The sequence below is a fragment of the Gymnoscopelus braueri genome (assembly GCF_963280865.1).
Source record: "Gymnoscopelus braueri genome assembly, chromosome: 19".
NCBI classification, from domain to species: domain Eukaryota; kingdom Metazoa; phylum Chordata; class Actinopteri; order Myctophiformes; family Myctophidae; genus Gymnoscopelus; species Gymnoscopelus braueri.
Window position 1 is genome coordinate 19,706,308 of NC_137621.1, and position 20,285 is coordinate 19,726,592.

General features: G+C 39.8%; 2 protein-coding genes across 4 annotated transcripts in view; one reads left to right on the forward strand and one right to left on the reverse strand.

The window, feature by feature from the left end:
* ubr1 (ubiquitin protein ligase E3 component n-recognin 1) overlaps nt 1-12,548 on the reverse strand; it is a 36,015-nt gene extending 23,467 nt beyond the window's left edge. For both annotated transcript variants that reach the window (XM_080415046.1, XM_080415045.1), the window contains exons 1-4: nt 12,476-12,548; nt 2,801-3,060; nt 1,583-1,661; nt 1,263-1,373 (exon numbers count right to left, since the gene is read on the reverse strand). In XM_080415046.1, the coding sequence (XP_080271172.1) occupies nt 1,263-1,373; nt 1,583-1,661; nt 2,801-3,060; nt 12,476-12,520 (495 nt within the window). In that variant the 5' untranslated portion in view covers nt 12,521-12,548. The remainder of the gene's footprint in view (nt 1-1,262; nt 1,374-1,582; nt 1,662-2,800; nt 3,061-12,475) is intronic.
* A 627-nt stretch (nt 12,549-13,175) lies between these two features.
* Nucleotides 13,176-20,175, forward strand: atxn3 (ataxin 3). 2 transcript variants are annotated; one of them, XM_080413623.1, is made up of 11 exons: nt 13,176-13,206; nt 14,488-14,652; nt 14,914-14,958; nt 15,084-15,169; nt 15,251-15,317; nt 15,437-15,524; nt 15,996-16,131; nt 16,369-16,532; nt 16,825-16,978; nt 17,069-17,139; nt 17,681-20,175. In XM_080413623.1, exons 1-11 carry the CDS (start codon nt 13,183-13,185, stop codon nt 17,731-17,733), a joined length of 1,053 nt encoding a protein of 350 aa, XP_080269749.1. In that variant the 5' UTR covers nt 13,176-13,182; the 3' UTR covers nt 17,734-20,175. The 2 variants fall into 2 exon arrangements, with proteins under 2 accessions (XP_080269749.1, XP_080269748.1); XM_080413622.1 differs by having other exon boundaries at nt 16,366-16,532; nt 17,681-20,174.
* The last annotated feature ends 110 nt before the right edge of the window (nt 20,176-20,285 follow it).

Consider the following 20,285-nt stretch of genomic DNA (forward strand, 5'->3'; position numbering starts at 1 on the left):
AGGTATAGACCAGCACTGAAGCTTGGTATCATTTATTGGATTGTGTTTATTAAGCTTTTATGCTATGCTGTATTATAGCTTTATTCGAAATTGATTGAAAAGTTCAATCAATCAAAACTATTCTAACATCTAACTTCCTGACAATAATGAAGCACAGAGAAAAAGAAACATCACCCCACATATAACATGCTTAATTTGGCATACACTCAAGATGATCTGACACAAACAAATTTGTTGCAATAAGCTTATCAACATTCCCTATTTCCTCCATTCTCAGAAAGTTTAATCTATCCAAACAAGATCATCTGTGGACTGTATGGTCTATTTTTCACTAACAGCCTCACTGTTAAAGGGAACCGGACTAAATACTTTACCTTATAAGACCAAAACAAGCAGCTGCCCTGGTTAAGTTAATATTGAATCCCTTGTGAGCAGAACACATCAACCACAGCAACAAAGCATTTCATACGAACATCTGACATTTAACACATGAGCCAAACCAACAACACATGGAGTAAATCTGAGTAATTACACCGGACACCATGTCACACATATGTGGGAGGAAGGGATGGAATCTATCACCAAGTGTAAAAACAAAGTCTGTACTATGGCCGATCTAACAGATTTGACGTTCAGTCCTGACAGGGTGCTGTCATGTGTGTGTGTGTGTGCGTTTGTTGGTGTGTAATTGCTTGTTAAAGACACATTGATGTCTAGATCAGATGACACAAAGCAGGCCACCAGGCAGGGGCCAGCAGTTTCAATAGAGGCACCTGCTGTTTATGGAAACAGGTGGCAGAGGCATCAAGCTGCATGTGTTTGTTTGGGGCCCCTGGGTATGATGTTATCAGAGGAGATATGCTACAAAACTGTACCCTAGTCACAGCACCAATATGGCACGGCTAACAGTTACATAATTATCAGCAAGATTTACGGCAAACTGTAGACATTAGTGAGAAAATCTACAGCTTAAGCACAATTTGCTGAGATTTTACTGTAGGCCACAACAGAAAGGCTGCGTGTTTCACACTCAAGCAGCCTAACAGTCTCTCAAAACCAATTCTAGAATGTTCTCAGTGGTGCAACCAGGTCAACTAAGTGTCACTTTCCCAGACACTTTCTTGTTTCCGGAGCCAAAGCAATGGCCACCAGAGCAGCATACAGCTTAAGAAAGGAAAATAAGTATTCTGGGGTTCATTGACACAAGAATGGAAAAAATATGCCCCTCCCAACTCCTTCTTTCCGGCTATTATGTAACTCACCGTTACCATGGCAGTGGCTAACCCTGGGTCGTGTTTAGAGCAACAGGGGCCAATCTTCCAGGCCTCAACATCCCCACAATCACAGAACCCCCCGCCTGATGATGCATGCATCTGGGAAAAAGGCATACATGTCATTAAAGATAAGAATCAAACAAACATAAATAGCAATGATACATAATAGCATTAGAGTTAATTAAGCGATAGCAAACTCACAATTAGTCTATATGAAAATTAGATATTTATTCATAATCAACATCATGTAGCCTAATGTGTCAATATTATTTCAAATCAATCACAAATCAAGTTTTAACTCTAGCCACCTTGTAACGATGGCCTTTGTGGACACTGTCCTGGAAGCAGTCCATGCACAGCACACATGTTGGATCTATTGCACAGTCCCTGTAATCCATAAAAAAGGTTTGTTATTTGATCACACATACAGTATATCAGCTGGCCCAAGCACTTCATGCACCCTCTGCCAGTCCCTACCACTGAATACAAATTTAGGGCATAACATTTGGCTAGGTAATAATTTTAGTTTGACAGAAACTGTCAAAGTCACTGTGCTTACATACACATCCCTTCCTGAGCACAATCTGATATCTGTAAAGGTTAATCAGATTTTTACTGTGGCTGGACAGAATTTTGCATGGATCTCAATACTCTCCTAAATCCTGTACTTGAAGTGAAAACTGCCCACTTCCCATAAGTTAAGTGGATTATGCAAGCAAACATGACTGGACAAGGAATGCATTTGCAGTCACTTATCCTTTTGTGCTGAACATAGTATGATGATTAGGCTTTTAAATTAATTTTGAGTTAACAATGTTGTGCACACAATTTTATTAATTATGTAGAATATTGTTTTTAATAGTGTTTTCTATGCCTAAATAAGATGGTGGTTATAACATCAAAGTCACTAAGCAGCAAATATCTTCTCAAATACAAAAAGTAACACACGTTGGAGCAAAAAGAATAGGGCAGGCCATTAATTGTCACATGAATGAAGGTGAAGGATAGAACTGATGAAGAGGAGCATGTACACAACCTCGTAGATGCTTCCCTCAGCTCTGCTCACAGTGAACCTCCATCCTAGTACAACACACACTGAAACCTCACACATTCTACTCATTAACTATTCATTTTTATCACTTAGCCTAAATACTGTGTTGTTGTTATAGTGTGATGAGGTGAGGTCATAGTCAGAAGAAAACCTTTCAGAGGCCAAACTGTTCCCACTTACGGTCAACATGTCAAAAAGCTGACGTACTGTGCCTCCTTACATGATCTAATTACTATGGTATTTTTTTTATCTCACCTAGTAACCCAAGGTTACTTGGTTATCTTGGTTTGCGGGAAGATTATGACGACTAAGGCTATGACCGTACTTCAAGTCATCACCTAGAAGGGATGGCAATTCTTTTAAATCTGCTTCTGCACGAATGAAGCGAAGCTGTGGGGAACTAACCCCGAACCGGAAACGAGTATGGCACCTCTGGCAAACCAGGACTACAGTTATGCACAGAGCCTGTTCTGACCTGCAGGAGTAGACCGTCTCCCCTTCCTTGAAGACACGACCACAGAGCTGGGAGGAGGTGCTGTCCTGCTTGAGCTTCTCTAGGCCGTCCTGAGGATTCTCTCCAAACAGGAAACACTCCAATGGGTGGAGGAGACGACTCTGTACCATCGCTTCTTCATCTCCTGGGTTGGGCTCTGTATCCAGACAGTAGATACGTGGCACCTGCTCCTTGAGGTAGCGGAGCAGCTCTGCCCCACTGTCTGCAGCATCCTGCCACCCCTATGGGGAAGAAAAGGAAAGTCAAAGCCGAACTAATAAGCAAGTACTGTAATATGAAGATGTGCCATCTCTTAACCCATTAAGACCTGGAACGCATCTGTGTCACTTTAGATTTCTTTGGCTATTCAAAAATAGCAGATATACAAGCTCATAGCGCGGCACCGAGCTTGTAGATCTGCTATTTTTGAAAAATCTTGAACATTTCTTTTTTGATTTTTTTCAAAAAACTGTTAGGATTTAGAAAACATTTTAAAGAATCGCCTCAGGTCTTAATGGGTTAATTCAATTTAGAATAACCTCACTTTTCAAATTATGAAATTATTTTAATAATAACAAAAAAAATCTGTATGGTAGAGTGTGTTAATACAATGTAACTATCACACCTGCAGGGGCCCCTATGTACATGTACCACATTTAGGGCCCATATGCCTAAACCTTTTGGCATTTTATACTATTTTGAACATTTTAAAATAGTTCAAATAGCCAAAATGTTTTTCAAATAGTAAAACATTTATGAAACGTCTAGACATAAGGTGTAAGGCGGCGCGCAAGATAGGGCCCATAGGCTCTAATGCCTGGACAGCGAGTCCAGGGTTAAATTCCCAGGCCCGGTAGACCTTTCTTTGCCGGTATATCTGAATCGTATGTCACTCCCCAACTCTCTCTACCCGTTTCCTGTCTCTCTACACTGTGGACTATAAATAAAGACAAGAAAAGCTTTAAAGACACCTACTGTTTGACAACTTATAACAAGTAGTACTGCCTGTCTTAAGCTTATAAGCTTATATCTCTCCTGGAATAGGACATAAAAGTTTTGATTGCAGCTTTGCAAAGGAATGACCATTTATGAAGAAATCTTGCACACTGCTATTGCACAGCAGCAATAATTGTATTCACACACTAACGTTTTGGTCCCTCTGGACGTTCATCAAGAGCTTTAAAATATCCAACATCAGGCCTGGACTGGCCATCGGAAAGTTCTGGATTATTCTGGCTGACACAAAAACAAATAAACAAAAACAAAAAAGACGGGCTGTCTCCTTTGTTTGTTTGTTTTTCTGCTGCCAACATTGAATTATATATGGTGCATCTCTCTCACACAGAGACTCACACAATGTGACATGACCCCCCCCCTCCCTAACTGAACTATCCTAGCATAGTGAGGTAACACCTATGTAACGAAAGTTACAATTTTCCAGTGCTGTATTGGTTTTTAGTTGAGCCGAAATTGGTGACCTACTTAAAGGGCAAGAACACTTTGGTAGATTTTTGGGTTGTCTAGTTACCTTGGCATGATGTAACTCTAAAGGTGGACAAGAAATCAAAAATAATTGCTCCATTGATTAGAAATTGAAGATTCAAGATATGCTCCGCATTGACTTACATTATATGGTGAAACAGCTCTCAAAGTCACTCTTTTCGCACGTAAACGAAAGCAAACAAAGTTGCTTGAGACCATATAGATCATCACAAAACCCAGTACCGTTAGTTTTTTTAATACAAATGTTAACTTGAATTGGCATGTTATAATGCAACCATGAGGCCAATTTGAAAATGTTGGGGCTTCCATGGCCTACTGGAAGTGTGTGTGCAAAGTTTCATGCCAATCGGTCAAACGGTGCCAGAAATTAGCTGACGAACGGACTCACAGGAGCGAAAACATAGTCCCTTGCCTTCAGCCGTTCCGGCTACCCGTCTGGGATAATCAAATTAAATAGAAACGTGAAACAGCAACCGCTGGAGTCAAGGATAGGTCACCAATGTTGGCGTAACACTAGCTATCACAGGAATCAAATAAAAGCTCAAAGATGTTATTATGAGATTACACTTTTGCGTTTGTTTCATGTCATTCTAAATCATGACATGAATTATTTTGTCTTGTTAATAAATCTAATGACTTTTTAAGGTTTCCATTTACAATAACAAGCAGCACTTGAATTATTGCACACATTAAGTTATTATGCACTTTAGTTACATTTTTTGTATTACTTTGAATGATTATTTTACCACTTATCAATGTGAACTTCAGACATTTCAGTTAATAGACTTTTTTTACCCAATCAAAATACTCAAAGTCTAAAAAATATGAGATTAAAGCTTGTGCAGTCCAATACTATTGTGGTTTACAAATCAGACCGTAGGAGTAAGACTATAATGCTGGGGCACGTTAGTTTGTATTTATTTGAGAGACTAACTGATCCGCTGATTGATGTGCCAGTCCACCCCTGTCCAACATGACTGTGCAGATTGAAAGTGAATAAACATCGCTTTGCTTCCTTTACTGGCATGTATGAGTCCCGTGATCTCTTATTTTAGCATAGGGATACAACTGTAATAAATTTCACAGGTGCGCGCCTGTGAGTATGTGCATTTAACCACTTAAGCGCTTTATACTTCCATTGTATGACAAATAGCGGTGAATGGTGAAATTCTGTTAAACATGTAAATGTATGAAATGGAGTGAGACAATGGCATTGGCAACACTATGTCGAGATATATATATATATATATATATATATATATATATATATATATATCTATATATATATATATATATATATATATATATATTAGTAACAAAATACTAAAGCAGTATTTGAAATGCTCTTTCATAACTGAGTTTTTGAAGACAATTTATAGACATTGATTGTTACATGCATGCATAGATTTACAGACAGAGAACAAAGAAATCACTGCACACCTACAGGGCTGGACAACAAGCCAAAACATAGACATAATATTCTAGCTACTGCATTCTGACTTTTAGAAAGTAATATTAACAATTAGCTTGAGTGTGTTGTAAAGGGTGTTTGAGAGAGTGCTTAACATTTCACAATAGTCATGTTGGCATTGAAAATTGGCATGCTCTCCAACAAACAGACCACAATTCAACTCACATTGAATATTTGGAAAGCCAAAAAGAGCTTGGAGGGCTAGCTTTGCAAACTGCAGGATTATACACTAGTATTGTTGGGCAGCCAATATAAACAAACTGACATTCTGGATTTTGGATGTGCCTGATGAAGATTACACTGTAGTAATCTAGTTTCACTGCACTCTCTCTAGTATGTGCTCCACTACTTCTGATAGTCCTGTGGATTGGTACGAAATTGTAGGTGAATCGTTCACTTTTTTATAAAAGCAAGAAATTTGGTACACTTGTATAGTTTGGGGCCCTGAACATTTTCAGATATGGAGCCATTGCAAAAACGCCCCCTGGTGGCCATGGTGGCCATTTTACTTTCCGCCATTACCAAATCATGTATTTTGCGTAATGTTTGGTTCATAACTCCTGAACCAAACATGATAATACAGAATAGGTGATGTCTAGAATATAAAATCAGTATATAAAATAATGTATCAACACCAAAATTACAATGGAACTAGAGGTCTCCGCCAGGTCAGGTAGGTTATTGTGGCCTCCTGGTGGCGCTATAATAGGCCAATGTGAAAAGGGTGCCATTTCTTCTTAGGCCTTGCACGGCAATTGGACACTGCATTCATGATTTGAGGCATTTTGTTCAAAACATTTGTTTTGCTAAATTAGACCTGCTGGTGGCGCTATAACAGGCCAATGTTAAAAGGGTGGCATTTGCTCCTCAACATAGTGTGAATAGTGTGAACACACACGTTTGACCGCAATCGGATGCTGCATTCATGATTTGCGGCATTTTGTTCAAAACAAGCCATTACTGCAAACTTTAGATGTCAATCTTAGCCAATCAGGATGGAATGTGAAAAATCAAACACATCCGTCTTGATCACATGACTATAGAGATCATGTGTACCGATTTGCGTGACATTTGGATCAAAGTAATATACAAAAATGTGTTTTACATAAGTCGGCCTCCTGGTGGCGCTCTAAAAGGCAGATGTGAAAAATGCAGGGCAAGGGTTTTTCCTTGACCTCTAGGGAGTGCGCTTACAAAGTTTTACACAGATCGGTGCAGTTATAGGTAAAAACACGAATGGGCCTGTTATAGCGCCACCATGAGGCTGATTTGAACATTTTCAAGTGGCATTTCTTCCCCGGCATAGTGGGAATATGCATGCAAAATTTCAAGGAAATTGCATGCTGTGTTCATGATTTGAGGCATTTTGTTCAAAACGGAGGCAGCCATTTTTAGCCAATCAGGATGGTATATGAAAAATCTGAAAGACCCGTTTCGTTTAATGACTATAGAGATACTGTGTACCGATTTACGGGATTTTTGGACAAAATCTGTAGGAGTACTGTCAAAAAATATGTTTAGAACAAATCGGCCTCCTGGTGGCGCTATAAAAGGCCCATGTGAAAAATTTGGGGCAGAGGTTCTGCTGTGGCATCCAGGGAGTGTGTGTGCACAGTTTCACTGCGAGCAAGCCAACGGTGCCGGAGATTAGCTGTCCACTAGCCTCGGAAACCCAGGCTTTTTTTTTGTTACAAAAGAAAAAAAGCCTGGGGGAGCGATGCAGGAACGATGGTCTTGGACCTTGTTATCTCCTAACCAATCAGAGTGCAGAGGGGCGTCGCTCTAAATTTGGTGACGTCAGCGTGCTACGTGCACAGGCCGAGGGGGGGAGTGGAGGGGAGGCGGGGACATAGATTGGTGAAGCAATAGGAAGCCACGCACAAATCCAGGCGGCTGTGTTTGGGTCCGCCCTTCAAGACCATGGATTGAGCTCGTAGCCTCAGGCTAGCTGTCCACAGACAGAATGACGGACGGACACACACACGGACGGACGGACAGGGGGCAAAACATACTCTCTCGCCATGCCTTTCGGCCTGGCGGAGACAATAACACAAAAATGAATACATTGTGATTGTACAATTATCTAGCCAGTCACACAAGCAATGCAACTAATTAGATCTCCCCTTGTAAAGGGTATTTGAGCAACCGAGTTAGCGGACACAACTCAGACCTGTCTTTGATGGTTTTAACACACAATACAAACACACTCTAACACTTTTAGGACAGTAGGCCAGTAAGCCAGTAGGCCAGTAGAGTCACACACAAAACTGTAAACCATATCAGAAATATATATATTTATTGTCGTGTAAACACACTCTCAATTCTTCTTACCATCAGTCTCTCGAAGCTTGCAATGGAAAATTATGAATGCAGCAATAACACCCTGGTAACTAACTAGTAACACTGGTGCATGTGTAGAAGAACACTTCGTCCTGATAGTGAGCATCCACTCCATTTATATCAGTTTGGTCAACCCATGTGGGTGTAACCTTCTGTTGATTAATCATGTGACTTATGTATTGACTTAAATGTGGAAACACAGGCTTTAGTACTGTTCTAAACAGTAGCCACTGTATGCCAGCTCCTCATCTGACCTAAACAATCAACATGCTCTCATGTGACACTCAGGTCGACATGTGTAAAGTCCACTGCTGTGCTGTGGCTTTTAGAATTTGTATATATTTGTACCTTCAGATTACAACTTCAGTTTATAACTCCAAATAAGCAGTATTAACCTTCAAATAAGCATGTATCAACTCCTAGAATAATAACTCGGCCTATCACTCCGGTATAAGATCCTAAATAAGCAGGAAATACACACATAATAATAATCACAATAATAACCACAAACTTCAGGCGCTGGAAGGCCCTGGATAATTCTACAGTGATCTATAAGTTCACAATGTATCTTGATGTGACCCGTGAGCTTGCAGATCGGCTGTTTTCACTACAATGACAATTTCTTTGACTTTTTTTATACCTGGTGTTTCATCAGGATGGGGGACAATTATTTTAGCACTTAGTGTGACTGCACCTTTCAACAGAATAGATTAGAACAAGCAAGTATTATTTTAATGGGACAATTTGGTAGTGAATGTTGAAAACCGGGACATTCAGTGTTTTAGAGATATTTGGCTGCCTTGAAACATAAGGGACCAGTTGTGTCATGCATGCTCTGGGCCCTATCTTGCCTTACCCCTTATTATGCCTAAACGAATTAGCCATATTTTACCATTTTGAAAAACATTTTCAAATAGTTCAACTAGCCGATCGGCACATAGTAAAAAAAGGGAAAAAAAGTTTAGGGATAAGAGGTAAGGCAGATGGGCCCAAGATGGGACAAAGATACAGCCCATCTGTTCCCTATGTTTCCCAAGTTCTATGTTTCCTGGCTGCTATGCCCAGCTCTATATACAGTAGCACATGAGAAATATGTTACCGAGCTCTCATATGACACGGGCTATTGTGGTAACTTGTTAAAGGGTTTTTCTCAATGTCTCTCAGAAATTGCCCTCCATTCATTCCAAAAGCGGGAACCTCTAGACTTCTACTGTACTAAACTCCATACAGTACCTCCACCCCCCACTCACACATCCCTGCTCCTGGGGTACCAATGCAGTGCACCTCTATCACACCACACCTCACTCACCTACCCCACCAATCCCCCCCCTCTGCCTGGGCTCTGTCCAGGGTCAGAGCCACCCCTCTATGATATAGCGCACCAGATAATTAATGTATGTTAACAAGCACATGTAATTTCAACCAAATTCTGTCCAAACATAATTGTACATAATATTAACTTCAGAAAATAAGAAAGGATGTTTATATGTTTGGGAATGTTCCAGGAACATAGCACGCAGTTGAACACAGGGCCCTTGGAGAGTTAACAGAATAGAAAGCCGTGGAACATACAGTAGGACTCCGGGAACATAGGAATGACCCTTCTCAGATATTGTGATTTCCTTTTTTCAACCTCACTGACTAAGTAAGAGTATCGATTTTGGCTGAGAATGAGGGTGTCTATTCCCAATTCAATGCGCTAGACCCCTGGATTGCTGATGTGGAGTGCAACACCTGCCATCATCTCTCAGTACTTAATGCACGTCTTAGTTACCCAAGCCATGCTACTCATACACAGAGGTTCCTTGGGATCGAACCCAGAACCTTGTGGTCCTAGGACTCCTAAGGCGAGTGCTCTACTAACTGAGCTACCTGGACATAAACAACGTCATTGAATTGACCATTACTTATTCACCTGAAGTTTCATACTTCCATGAAAAAGTTAACTATTTTCTGACAAAACCACCGGACTACCTCACAACATCACTGAATTGACCATTACATATTCACCTTAATAGTTTATGATATTGTACATGATATCATTGTAAGCATTGACCATCAAAATATAGGTGTAGACATCACCAATTCTGTATTATCATGTTTGGTTCAGGAGTTATAATGCAAAATACATTATTTGGTAATGGTGGAAAGTAAAATGGCTCATGGCAATGGCAAAAATTTGCAATGGCTCCATATCTGAAAATGTTCAGGGCCCAAACTGTACAAGTCTACCCAGTTTCACGCTTTTATGAAAAAGTGAACGATTTTCGTCTCAATCCACCGAACTATGAGGAGTAAATGCTATTTGACAACAAACAACCCAGTTATTAGTGTCTCATTTTAAGATATGGCCTCACAATACATTTCAACAGCAAACAAGCCCTTCTTACAGTCCCAATTTTTGCCCTTTTCCTTCACAAAGGATATTTTTCGCATTGTTTCATTTGCATGATTTTGGCCTCTGGGACAAATGTGTTAATTTGCTTGTTCGCCGGTGTCAATCACTGTACTATTATGGACACTGTACAGAATACTAATAACACAGCCATTTCTTGATTAAAAACGTTTACAGTGAAGCTGTCAAAGACGCCTGCCGAATGTTTGTTTTTCTCCCCCCACTGACAGCTCTCCTGCCTCGGACAACTGATTGTAGAGCTCCGGCTACTGGATTGGTGAGACGTGGCGTCAGGAGTAAACAGAAAGCAGATTGTTGACTAAATAGCAACTCAGGGGTTTGTTTTGTTTGCAGGCACATAAAACAGGCAGAAAATGTGGACAGGGACTCCCCTGGGGTTAATTTACCAGTGTTCATTTAACTCTCAGAGTTACAAATGGATGTAGTTTTGTTTTGCCATCAATCATATCAGATATCACCACCCTTGCTACATTGACTGTTCCTGTTGTGGAAGTCACAGACTTGGCACAAAGCCAAACAAGTTGGGTGAGCTGTTGGTTATAGGGTCAGTTCTCACCATCCTTGAACCCTCCACAGAATAGTCTAATTTGGATTGGTGAATGCTAACATAGACCATTTTTCTAAGATATGTTGTCTGTTTGTAGGTTATCTCTGTTAAGAGAGGTAGCCCGCACACCGTCTTCAAGGATCACTTTATTGAGTAGCTAGACAACGTTTGATATCACAGGATCAGTAGTCCAGTAGTCCATTATATATGTGAAATGTTCAAAGAGCAGCCAGCTTCCCCCTCTCATGAGCACATAAAGACTAGAGGTGGTGGAATGCGGATTCAATATGTACTAAACAGCTTGCCAGTCAGCACTAATTACATGTCATCGATGTGCATCAGACATGTACTGTTGGAATTTAAAGTGCTCCACAGACTTCATTCATCCAAAATGTAGACTTCCAGAATATGGCCTAAGCCTACCCAGGATTAGGCCATCAAACTTGCCTCATGTGTAATTGAGACCCATCCGCTTTAAGGATATACCAAACTGTCTAACAATTATGGTCATGTGTGTTTGGCACATTTTCTTACGTGTGTGACAACTCATCCCTTAAACTGGACTAGAGTATCTTATAACAGTATACCATCCACGGGTAAAATGGGTTTTAAAAAGGTCTGGCAAACTGTTTCTGTCCTATTGTCTGTCCCCAATAGCCCAGCATAATTGAGTCATATAATGCATTGGTTCTCAAAGTGGGGTCCGGGGATCCCCAGGGGTCCTTGAGGGAGTTCCAGGGAGTCCCCAGCTAAATGAGTTAATACATTTTAAGCCCTTTATCCATATTTTATGTGTTGGATATTTAAAAATAGCAGATCTACAAGCTCGCAGCACGGCACGAAACATCTGATATTTTTTAACATTTTAAAAAAAACCTGAAAGTGTATGAATAATTTCAAATAATTTTGCATTTAACACAAATCCTCTATTCAGGGGGTCCCTGGCACAAAATATTCACAGATGAGGGTCCTTATTGGCACCAAAAAAATAAGATGTATACGTGTATGCGAGCGCGTGTGATGTAATACAAATAAAAATACACCGAAGCACATTGATTTTTGATTGACAATCTTGCAGCGAACATTGTTGGCAGAACATCTTGCCGATTCCATGGCCTTTATCACACCGACCATGACTATGTTGTCGCACACGCATTAGATAAAACTGTAGCCTGCCTTGTGTACACTGGACATTCTAAACCACTGGGCATACAAAACTAGCTGCCGTTGCTAGCTTAGCAAGTAGCAAGTACCAGTCGTGTTCCCTGCGTAACGTCAAACTACGTCGTATCGCTTGTACAAACGCATATTATTCATCCGTATGTGTCCGTATTAAATAACAACATACTGCCACGTTTATTATAGCACAAAAAAACATACCTTGCTGAGCTCCAGCCCGTTAAACGGTTTTTCACCTTCCGCCATATTCCATCTGCCGTAAAGAAGTGTCGCACTGTCGCCAGGAGTGTTGTCGTGGTTTGTCATACTTAGACACCTTAAAACATTGTACTAAAGCTGTAAAAAAAAAAAAACAGAAGAATCTGTGATTAATATATTGACTAAAGTCTGTAACCTCGAGCTTATTTATTTTATTTTTTATTTCTTAATTTTATTTTTCCAGTATAGTAACTGCATTTTGTCCTGTTATTTGTAATTGTAATGTTGATATTTTGTCAATAAAAAAGGGGGAAAAGATAGTGTTGTCGTGGTGGTGATCAATGGATTGGAGTTAGTAATGTTTAAAATCTGAGTTTTTTTTTCATACCTGTATTGGAATAACACTATTTTTGTATTTTTTTTTACAATTATGAAATGTTTTACATTAATGGAATAATGTCAACCGTTTTAGCTTCCCACGGCGCTGTGTCTCCAAACGCTTTGTAAACAACAACAAACATCTGCGCGCTGCTGATAGGCTTCGCTTTATACTCCGTCCGTACGACGGCGTCGCGTCACGAAAATAGCAGATCTACAAGCTCACAAGGCGTCGCGGAGCGACGCGTTGTGAGCTTGTGGATCTGCTATTTTCGTAGATGAACCCGGCGGGGTTGAAGTTCAGGGGTGAAACGTCTTGACACAAATTAAACATGGAGTCCATATTTCACGAGAAAGTAAGTTGATGTGGTTATTTGACAGATTTCAACCGTTACGAGACGGTTTATCGCGTATCGTGGCAGCTTTACGGCTCGTGCCGGCAGAGCGTTTAGATGCACTTCAGTCGGTCTTCTTCCAGTCAATGTCGAGGGAAGTCTGGCCGTGGCATTCTGCTAATGTTGTTGTTAGCCACATGGCTAATGCTAAATGCACCTGTTATTCCGTAAAATATGGAAACTTATCATATACACGTCCCGCACAAAGGCTTCTACGATGTAATTTTACGATGTAACAATATGCCAAAGACGGTGCTGTGCAGGTTATTATAATATTAAATAAGGGAATGTTATGGTACTGGAATTGGAATATGACAGGTAACGAGAAAAAAAAGTCTAACATCTTGCAAGATGTTGCAGTTGGCACGTAGTGGAATTACATTTTCCAGTTGTGTGTGTGTGTGTATTTTATATTTTATATTTTATATATATATGAAATAAAAATCAGATAAAATTATAAGATTACTCCTTTAAGTAACAATTGCCTAGTTGTAGGTGGGCATGGGGCTTGTTATTTGAATTGAAAAGTTTATTTCGGATAAGGCAATTTTTAAAACAATATAACAAATGAAAGCAAATCATTCAGAATAACAGTAACACTTAAAAAATGCGTATCCGAAAAGCAGTGAGAAGAAGCATAACTTATTGCTCCCACCCCTTCTCCATCAATAATAAATATCACAACAAGCTTCCGTGCTGGTTCATTTCTACCTAATAAATACTTATCAATCTGTGATATTTATACATATATTATATACCTACACATACACTTACTATATATATACATACATACATACATACATACATACATACATGTACATGCATATATCCATTCATACGCACACCATACATATATTTATACCAACACAAGTACATTCAATACAATTTCTACAATAAAAGAAAGAAAGAAAAGAAACCTTAAAAGAATAACAAAAAAAACTGTACCCCTACACCTAGTGATATCCAGAACCTTCTTCATCCCTGTACCTCATGAGTATCATTTCTTTATGCTTCTTTTTAAACTGTTTCATGTTCCGCACTTTAACTCCACAGTACAATCATTCCATAGACTCACCCCAGAATTGGAAATACAAAAAAGTTTTCCGGTCGTGCGCCTATAGTGTACTTTAAGATTACATTTCAATTTCCCCCTTAAATAATATGGCTGTTATGTACAGTAGGTCAATAGTTGGTGGCTGGCACTTGATATTAGTGGTAACTTGAGATCTTTTTTTTTCGCAGCAAGAGGGCTCTCTTTGTGCCCAGCATTGCCTCAACAACCTTTTGCAAGGTGAGTATTTTACTCCCGTGGACCTGTCCTCAATTGCTCATCAGCTAGATGAAGAGGAACGGATGAGAATGGCAGAGGGAGGGATGGGCAGCGAGGAGTACAGGACCTTCTTACAGGTAAGATGATGCATATGGGGACTGTGTTTACAAGTCAGTTTTGTGTGTGTGTGTGTGTGTGGGGGGGGGGGGGTGTACTCAGCTGCGCTGCTCATTCCACAAATGCATGTTCCTTACAAATGGGCCACCATTTAAAAGGGAAATAAACAGGCTTTCCAAGAGTATTACTGTATTAAACAGATAAATAATTACCAAACGCAAATTCCGAACTTTTTGTTTTATGTTTATTACTAAAGCTATGCTGTTTGATTGATTTTTCAGCAACCATCTGGAAACATGGATGACAGTGGTTTCTTTTCAATACAAGTGAGTTTTATACAAATCATTTTCCTTGCTGTCACAGTGTCACCATAATCGTAATTCATCATAATTATTAGTATTTGAAATGTACAGTGTGCCATGTCACGACCTTTGTCTTATGATATTGTCAGGTTATTAGTAATGCTCTGGGAGTGTGGGGTTTGGAGCTAATCCTCTTCAACAGCCGGGAGTATCAGAGTCTAATGATAAATCCAATGTAAGTTTTCTGTTTTCTAAACCAATTATTATGTTGTTAGATATCATGCCTTTCTCCTAAAATTCTGCTCCTGTGTTTCAGAAATGAGAACGCCTTTATTTGCAACTATAAGGAACACTGGTTCACAATACGAAAACTTGGACAACAGGTATGAATTTTTGGAAATGCCAGTTAATGTAGTCAGCAAGACTTAATTCTGTGGTCATTAAATGACCAATATGTAGTTTAATTAAATTAACCTCAATTAATCATTTTCTTATATTGTAGTGGTTCAATTTGAACTCACTTTTGACTGGACCAGAGTTGATTTCAGACACCTATCTCGCCCTTTTCCTTGCACAGTTACAACAAGAAGGTAACGTTGAATCAACCCATCCATATTTTCATGTTAGCATGCAGAGATGATTGACCATATTAATATAGTGGGCATTTTGTTATTTTGTTCTGGGGATGAGCAACCCCGTGATATGACATACACAGGCATGCAATGCTCATTTGGTATGTTCTTGCACTCTATTTCAATGACGTGACACGCACGTCGCTGAACACCTACACTGCAAGTCAAAAATTGACAATTGATATGCATCTAGGCTTATTCCTATGTTAATTAGCTAGGTGTGAGTCGGGAACCTTTGAAAACTTTGTTGAGGTGCGAATTTAAAGTAGTTTTAAATCTATGCGTGTGCCTGCGTGTGCTCCTGGTCAAATAGGTTCCGGCACGGCGTGCAAGGCCGTCCAGTGAGCATTGCACCCCTGGACATACAGTAAGAGCAAAAGGTCTGCTGTGTGAGAATATGTCCAATTGCAGAACTGTATCTTTGTGCAGGCTATTCTATATTTGTTATCCGGGGAGATCTACCAGAGTGTGAAGCAGAGCAGATTCTTGGGATAATGAGAGTGCAGCAGCAGCAACGCCCAAGGCTCATCGGAGAAGACGAGGCCCAGTCAAGTAGCGGTCAGGGGTATGAGTGTTCTAACTGACCTGAGGGACCCCATCTCTAAATCCTTTGTAGTGTAGAAAACATGTCTCTGAGTGATAGGCTGTGATAGGCCTAGTCACAGAAATTGATGATTCACCCTGAGACATGTTTTCTCCACTACACCTTACAATATACTTTAAAATTGCTTTTACATTCTGTAGTCTATTCATTGATTAGTGCTTTTAATGGTGGCATCTTTTTGTTTACACTGAGAAGCAGACCTTCAGGTCTGGCTCCGCCTCCTGAGACAGGCATACCGGAGGATGTGGTTGTGGAAGAAGATGAGGAGGAGTTGAGGAAAGCCCTGGCACTCAGTAGACAGGACTTGGAGGTGGAGGATGAAGAGGCTGACCTTCGGCGGGCCATTCAACTCAGCATGCAGGGTAAGGAATGAATTATCTTATCTATTATCTACCAGTCCTAGTATGTGTATGGTTAGAGGAGCAGGGACAGGCTCTTGTTCACAGAACCATGCCCCTTCTAGCGTTGGATAAAAAGTATTAACGTTAGTTTGGTCAAACTAGTATTTAACTAGTATTTAAAAAAAGAAAAAGAAAAGCTTTTCTATTTCCGTACTTATAGCTTGTCAAGTTTGTAATAAGCAACATTTATAACACAAAAATGTCAGATCAGTGTTGATGAATATTGGTGCTTTTCCATGTTATCCTTCTAAAGGGGCAGTGATGAGCAATAAGTCTTTAGAGTCCAAAATGGGAAATGTTAAGACTACCAGCCAGGCAACAGCTGGTGGTGGAAAATCAGAGGGCGCCCAGACTGAGACTCTCACAGCAGAGGAACTGCGAAGAAGGAGACAAGCCTACTTTGATCGGTGAGTTTACCTGCTCATGAAGTGCCACAGGATGCTGGTTTATGGAATGTAGGCAAATAAATCATTACTTAATAAATATTCTCTACTCAGGCAATCCCAGCAGCAACCAGTTCAGCCTGCCATTCCTCAGCAAGCAGAAAGTGAATCGACAAGCTGCTCAGGTAAGAAGGTTGACATTCTCCTCTTGTTAACCACATGAACGCTAGCGTCCCTATTCTGGGCATGTCATGATAGGCAAACATTCTGATCTACAAGCTCACAAGTGACAAGTGACTCACAAGTGAGCTTGCAGATCGGCTATTTTCGGCAATGTTACGTACATACAACAAAGAATATACAGTAGGGCAGGGGTTCCCAAAGTTGGGGTCGCGGGAGACTGACGGTGGGGTCGCGAAATTATTTTGGGTCATAAAAAAAAAAAAACAGAATGGATGAAATACAACCTAAAATGATTACAAATAGTACATTTGACCATTTTAATACATTTCAAATGCGCACCGAACATGCAAGTTTATGTGCATAAATTACCTCCAGGTTTAGGTGGGGTCGCGAGTCAATGGCCGCCTTATTTTGGGGTCGCGGGCTGAAAAGTTTGGGAACCCATTCAGTAGGGTTTAAGTTGTTAATGTCTATTTTATGCATTTCACTTATTAAACTACCTGTGTGGAAATCCCTAATCGTATCTTATTTTAATATTTCTAGGATCACAGAAAAGTGGCTGTGAGGATGGCCCACAGAACAAGCCTAGCCAATGAAGTGGAGAAAGGTTCCCCCAATGGCCTACGTTGATTACCAGCTGCCTCGACCGGCAACCCCTTAAAGGGGTGGCCCCACTCCTTCCTCTAAACTTTTGCACATGCGAACATAATGACCAGCTAGAAGGCGCTCACAACTCCCCTGGTTAGTTCGCTGATGGGCTATAGGGAAGAAATGACAAAAGGCAGTAGCTAGTTTAATCTAACTTTGAACTAGCACTGAGGCGAGGAAAAGGGTTAATACAGAAATCTGATGCAGTTAGTCCAAGTCTGTAATGGCCTTTTTACCATAGCGCCTTCTATTTCTAATTTTGCTTTTGTTTTGTATTCTTACCCTTGTTTTTTCTCTGGAAGAGAGGGAAAGATGTCTTCAGCATACAAGGGTCTGTTTGGTGGTTGGTGGGTGGAATACAATGATGGGAGTTCTGTCATTGGGTCATGTGTAACATTTGCCAACTTATAGGTGTTATAGGGGACCAGTAGTTAGATCACAGATATAAGTTTGATACCGACGGGGCGGAGCCTCCTGCCTTCTATTGTAATTGGTTTGTAAGAGATCCTGACCTACACCCCATGAAAATATCTATTGTTGGTAATGAAAACAGCTGAAACATCTTTTATGTATACTTTGCCCTGACACTGATAATCTTATGTGTCTGGCACACTGAGCTTTATAAGTATTTTGACAGGAAAAAAAAAAAAAAACTTTTTTCGATAAGGGTCCACTCCATACTATATCATTAACTGCGGGTCTGCTTAAAGTACAGCTTAAATCAAAGTTGTTTTGTATTATTAATTCATTTCAGCAAATGAAGAACCATGACTCTGTTCGAGGTAGAGATTTTTCATACAACCGCAGGTCAGGAATACCTTTTTGTGTTATTTTCAGGTGCTCTTCCAGCTAGCAAATAAATAAATGTACATCTCTGTATATGCATATATTCTGCACTTAAATTGATCATCCATTTAGGCACCATCTGAAAATGGAGCCTGATTTATACTTGGTTGGGTGCCAGTGTTGCATGCTGAAAATAGCAGATCTACAAGCTCACAATGTGAAAAAAGATTGTTATTTTGGCATAGTATTGAATACATAGTTGGCTCTTATCACTTTATAAACTTTACCCTCAAATATATTTTTTTCTACTATTCCTCTATGGGGAAATTATTCATATAAGAAGTGTAGGGGAGAGGAGATTTGTGACCTCTCAAAGTTCCTTATCAGGCACGTGGATAATTTGAGTTTGGTTCCACTACTACTCTGACTCTGATTTAGACCTTTTTCCTCACATGTTACTACTTCTGAGGATGTATTCAGTTGTAGTAAAGTTCTATTTGCTAACTAGAAGAGCAACTGAGAATAAGATACTTCAGGATTATGTTGGTGTAGAAGAGGAGTTGCATATTTTGAAAAGTCATCACTCGTTTATTGATGACTTTGGGATGACCTTATGCAGTATACAGTACTATAATGTCCTGTCAAAATACTCCCCTTCAAATGGGAGGGAGGGAAGCACCTTGTGCCAAAGGTGTTGTAGCTCTTTAGCTGTTGGATGAATGAAAATATATTTTAAATTAAATATGATTGTTTGGACTTCAACTGCACAGTTTGTATCATTAACCCCCACAAAAATAAGGGCATAGAACCAAAACAAAAAATGTGTCACTGTCCAAATACCTTTAAGAGCTTATTGTGTTTTCTTTGCAGTTACATTCTGGACATCACTTTGGTTTACCTTTTTTCCCCCTCTCATTAAATTGTGCTACAAACGTGAATTTGGTCCAACAAGCTGATCACGAATGGACACCAGTACAGTGGCAGAACAATACGTTTGTTTGTTTACAGTTGTGTCCTTGGAATTGTCTGGTGGATCTTTGGTGTGTGCCATTCAAAGTTCAGTATGGACCCCGTGTCCTCATAGAATCCACTTCCTCAGATACAATACTGGACCCATGTTTGAAATGTCATTGTATTGTAGTTGACCTCCACAATGATTCCATCATTTCCTTATTTCTCATTCAAACTGCAATTATGAACGAATATATTAGTAAAAGCAATGGTAGGTGGGTTTTATATGATTGCATAATTTCTCCTCACTTCCTTACATTCTTGCAATAAGTAGTGTTCATGTTTTTATATTCTTCACATCCATGTTATTGCAGTACATCATTTAATTTACAGTTAGATTTTCTGCCCACATTAAAGTGTAATTCACACCTACTAAAATGTCTAATGTCATTTGTTTTATTTCAGTGTAATCAGGAAGAGGTTCATGCTTGACCATATATTAGATACTCAAGTTCAGAAGGCAAGACTGAATGGTAGAAAAACAGATCTAAATCTATTTAGATAAACAAAGCAAGCTGCATAGTTAATATGTAACCCTTAAAGCACACTTGCACTTTGTCTCCCCAAATAATGCATTGAAGTTTTGGACATTGCATCTATGTTACTGAAGCTGAACGGTACGTTAATTAGGGGTCTCACTATTTATCATGTCTTTTTTAATTTGTAAGCAAGTAATTACTGCTGTCTGTTGCATACTGATGGG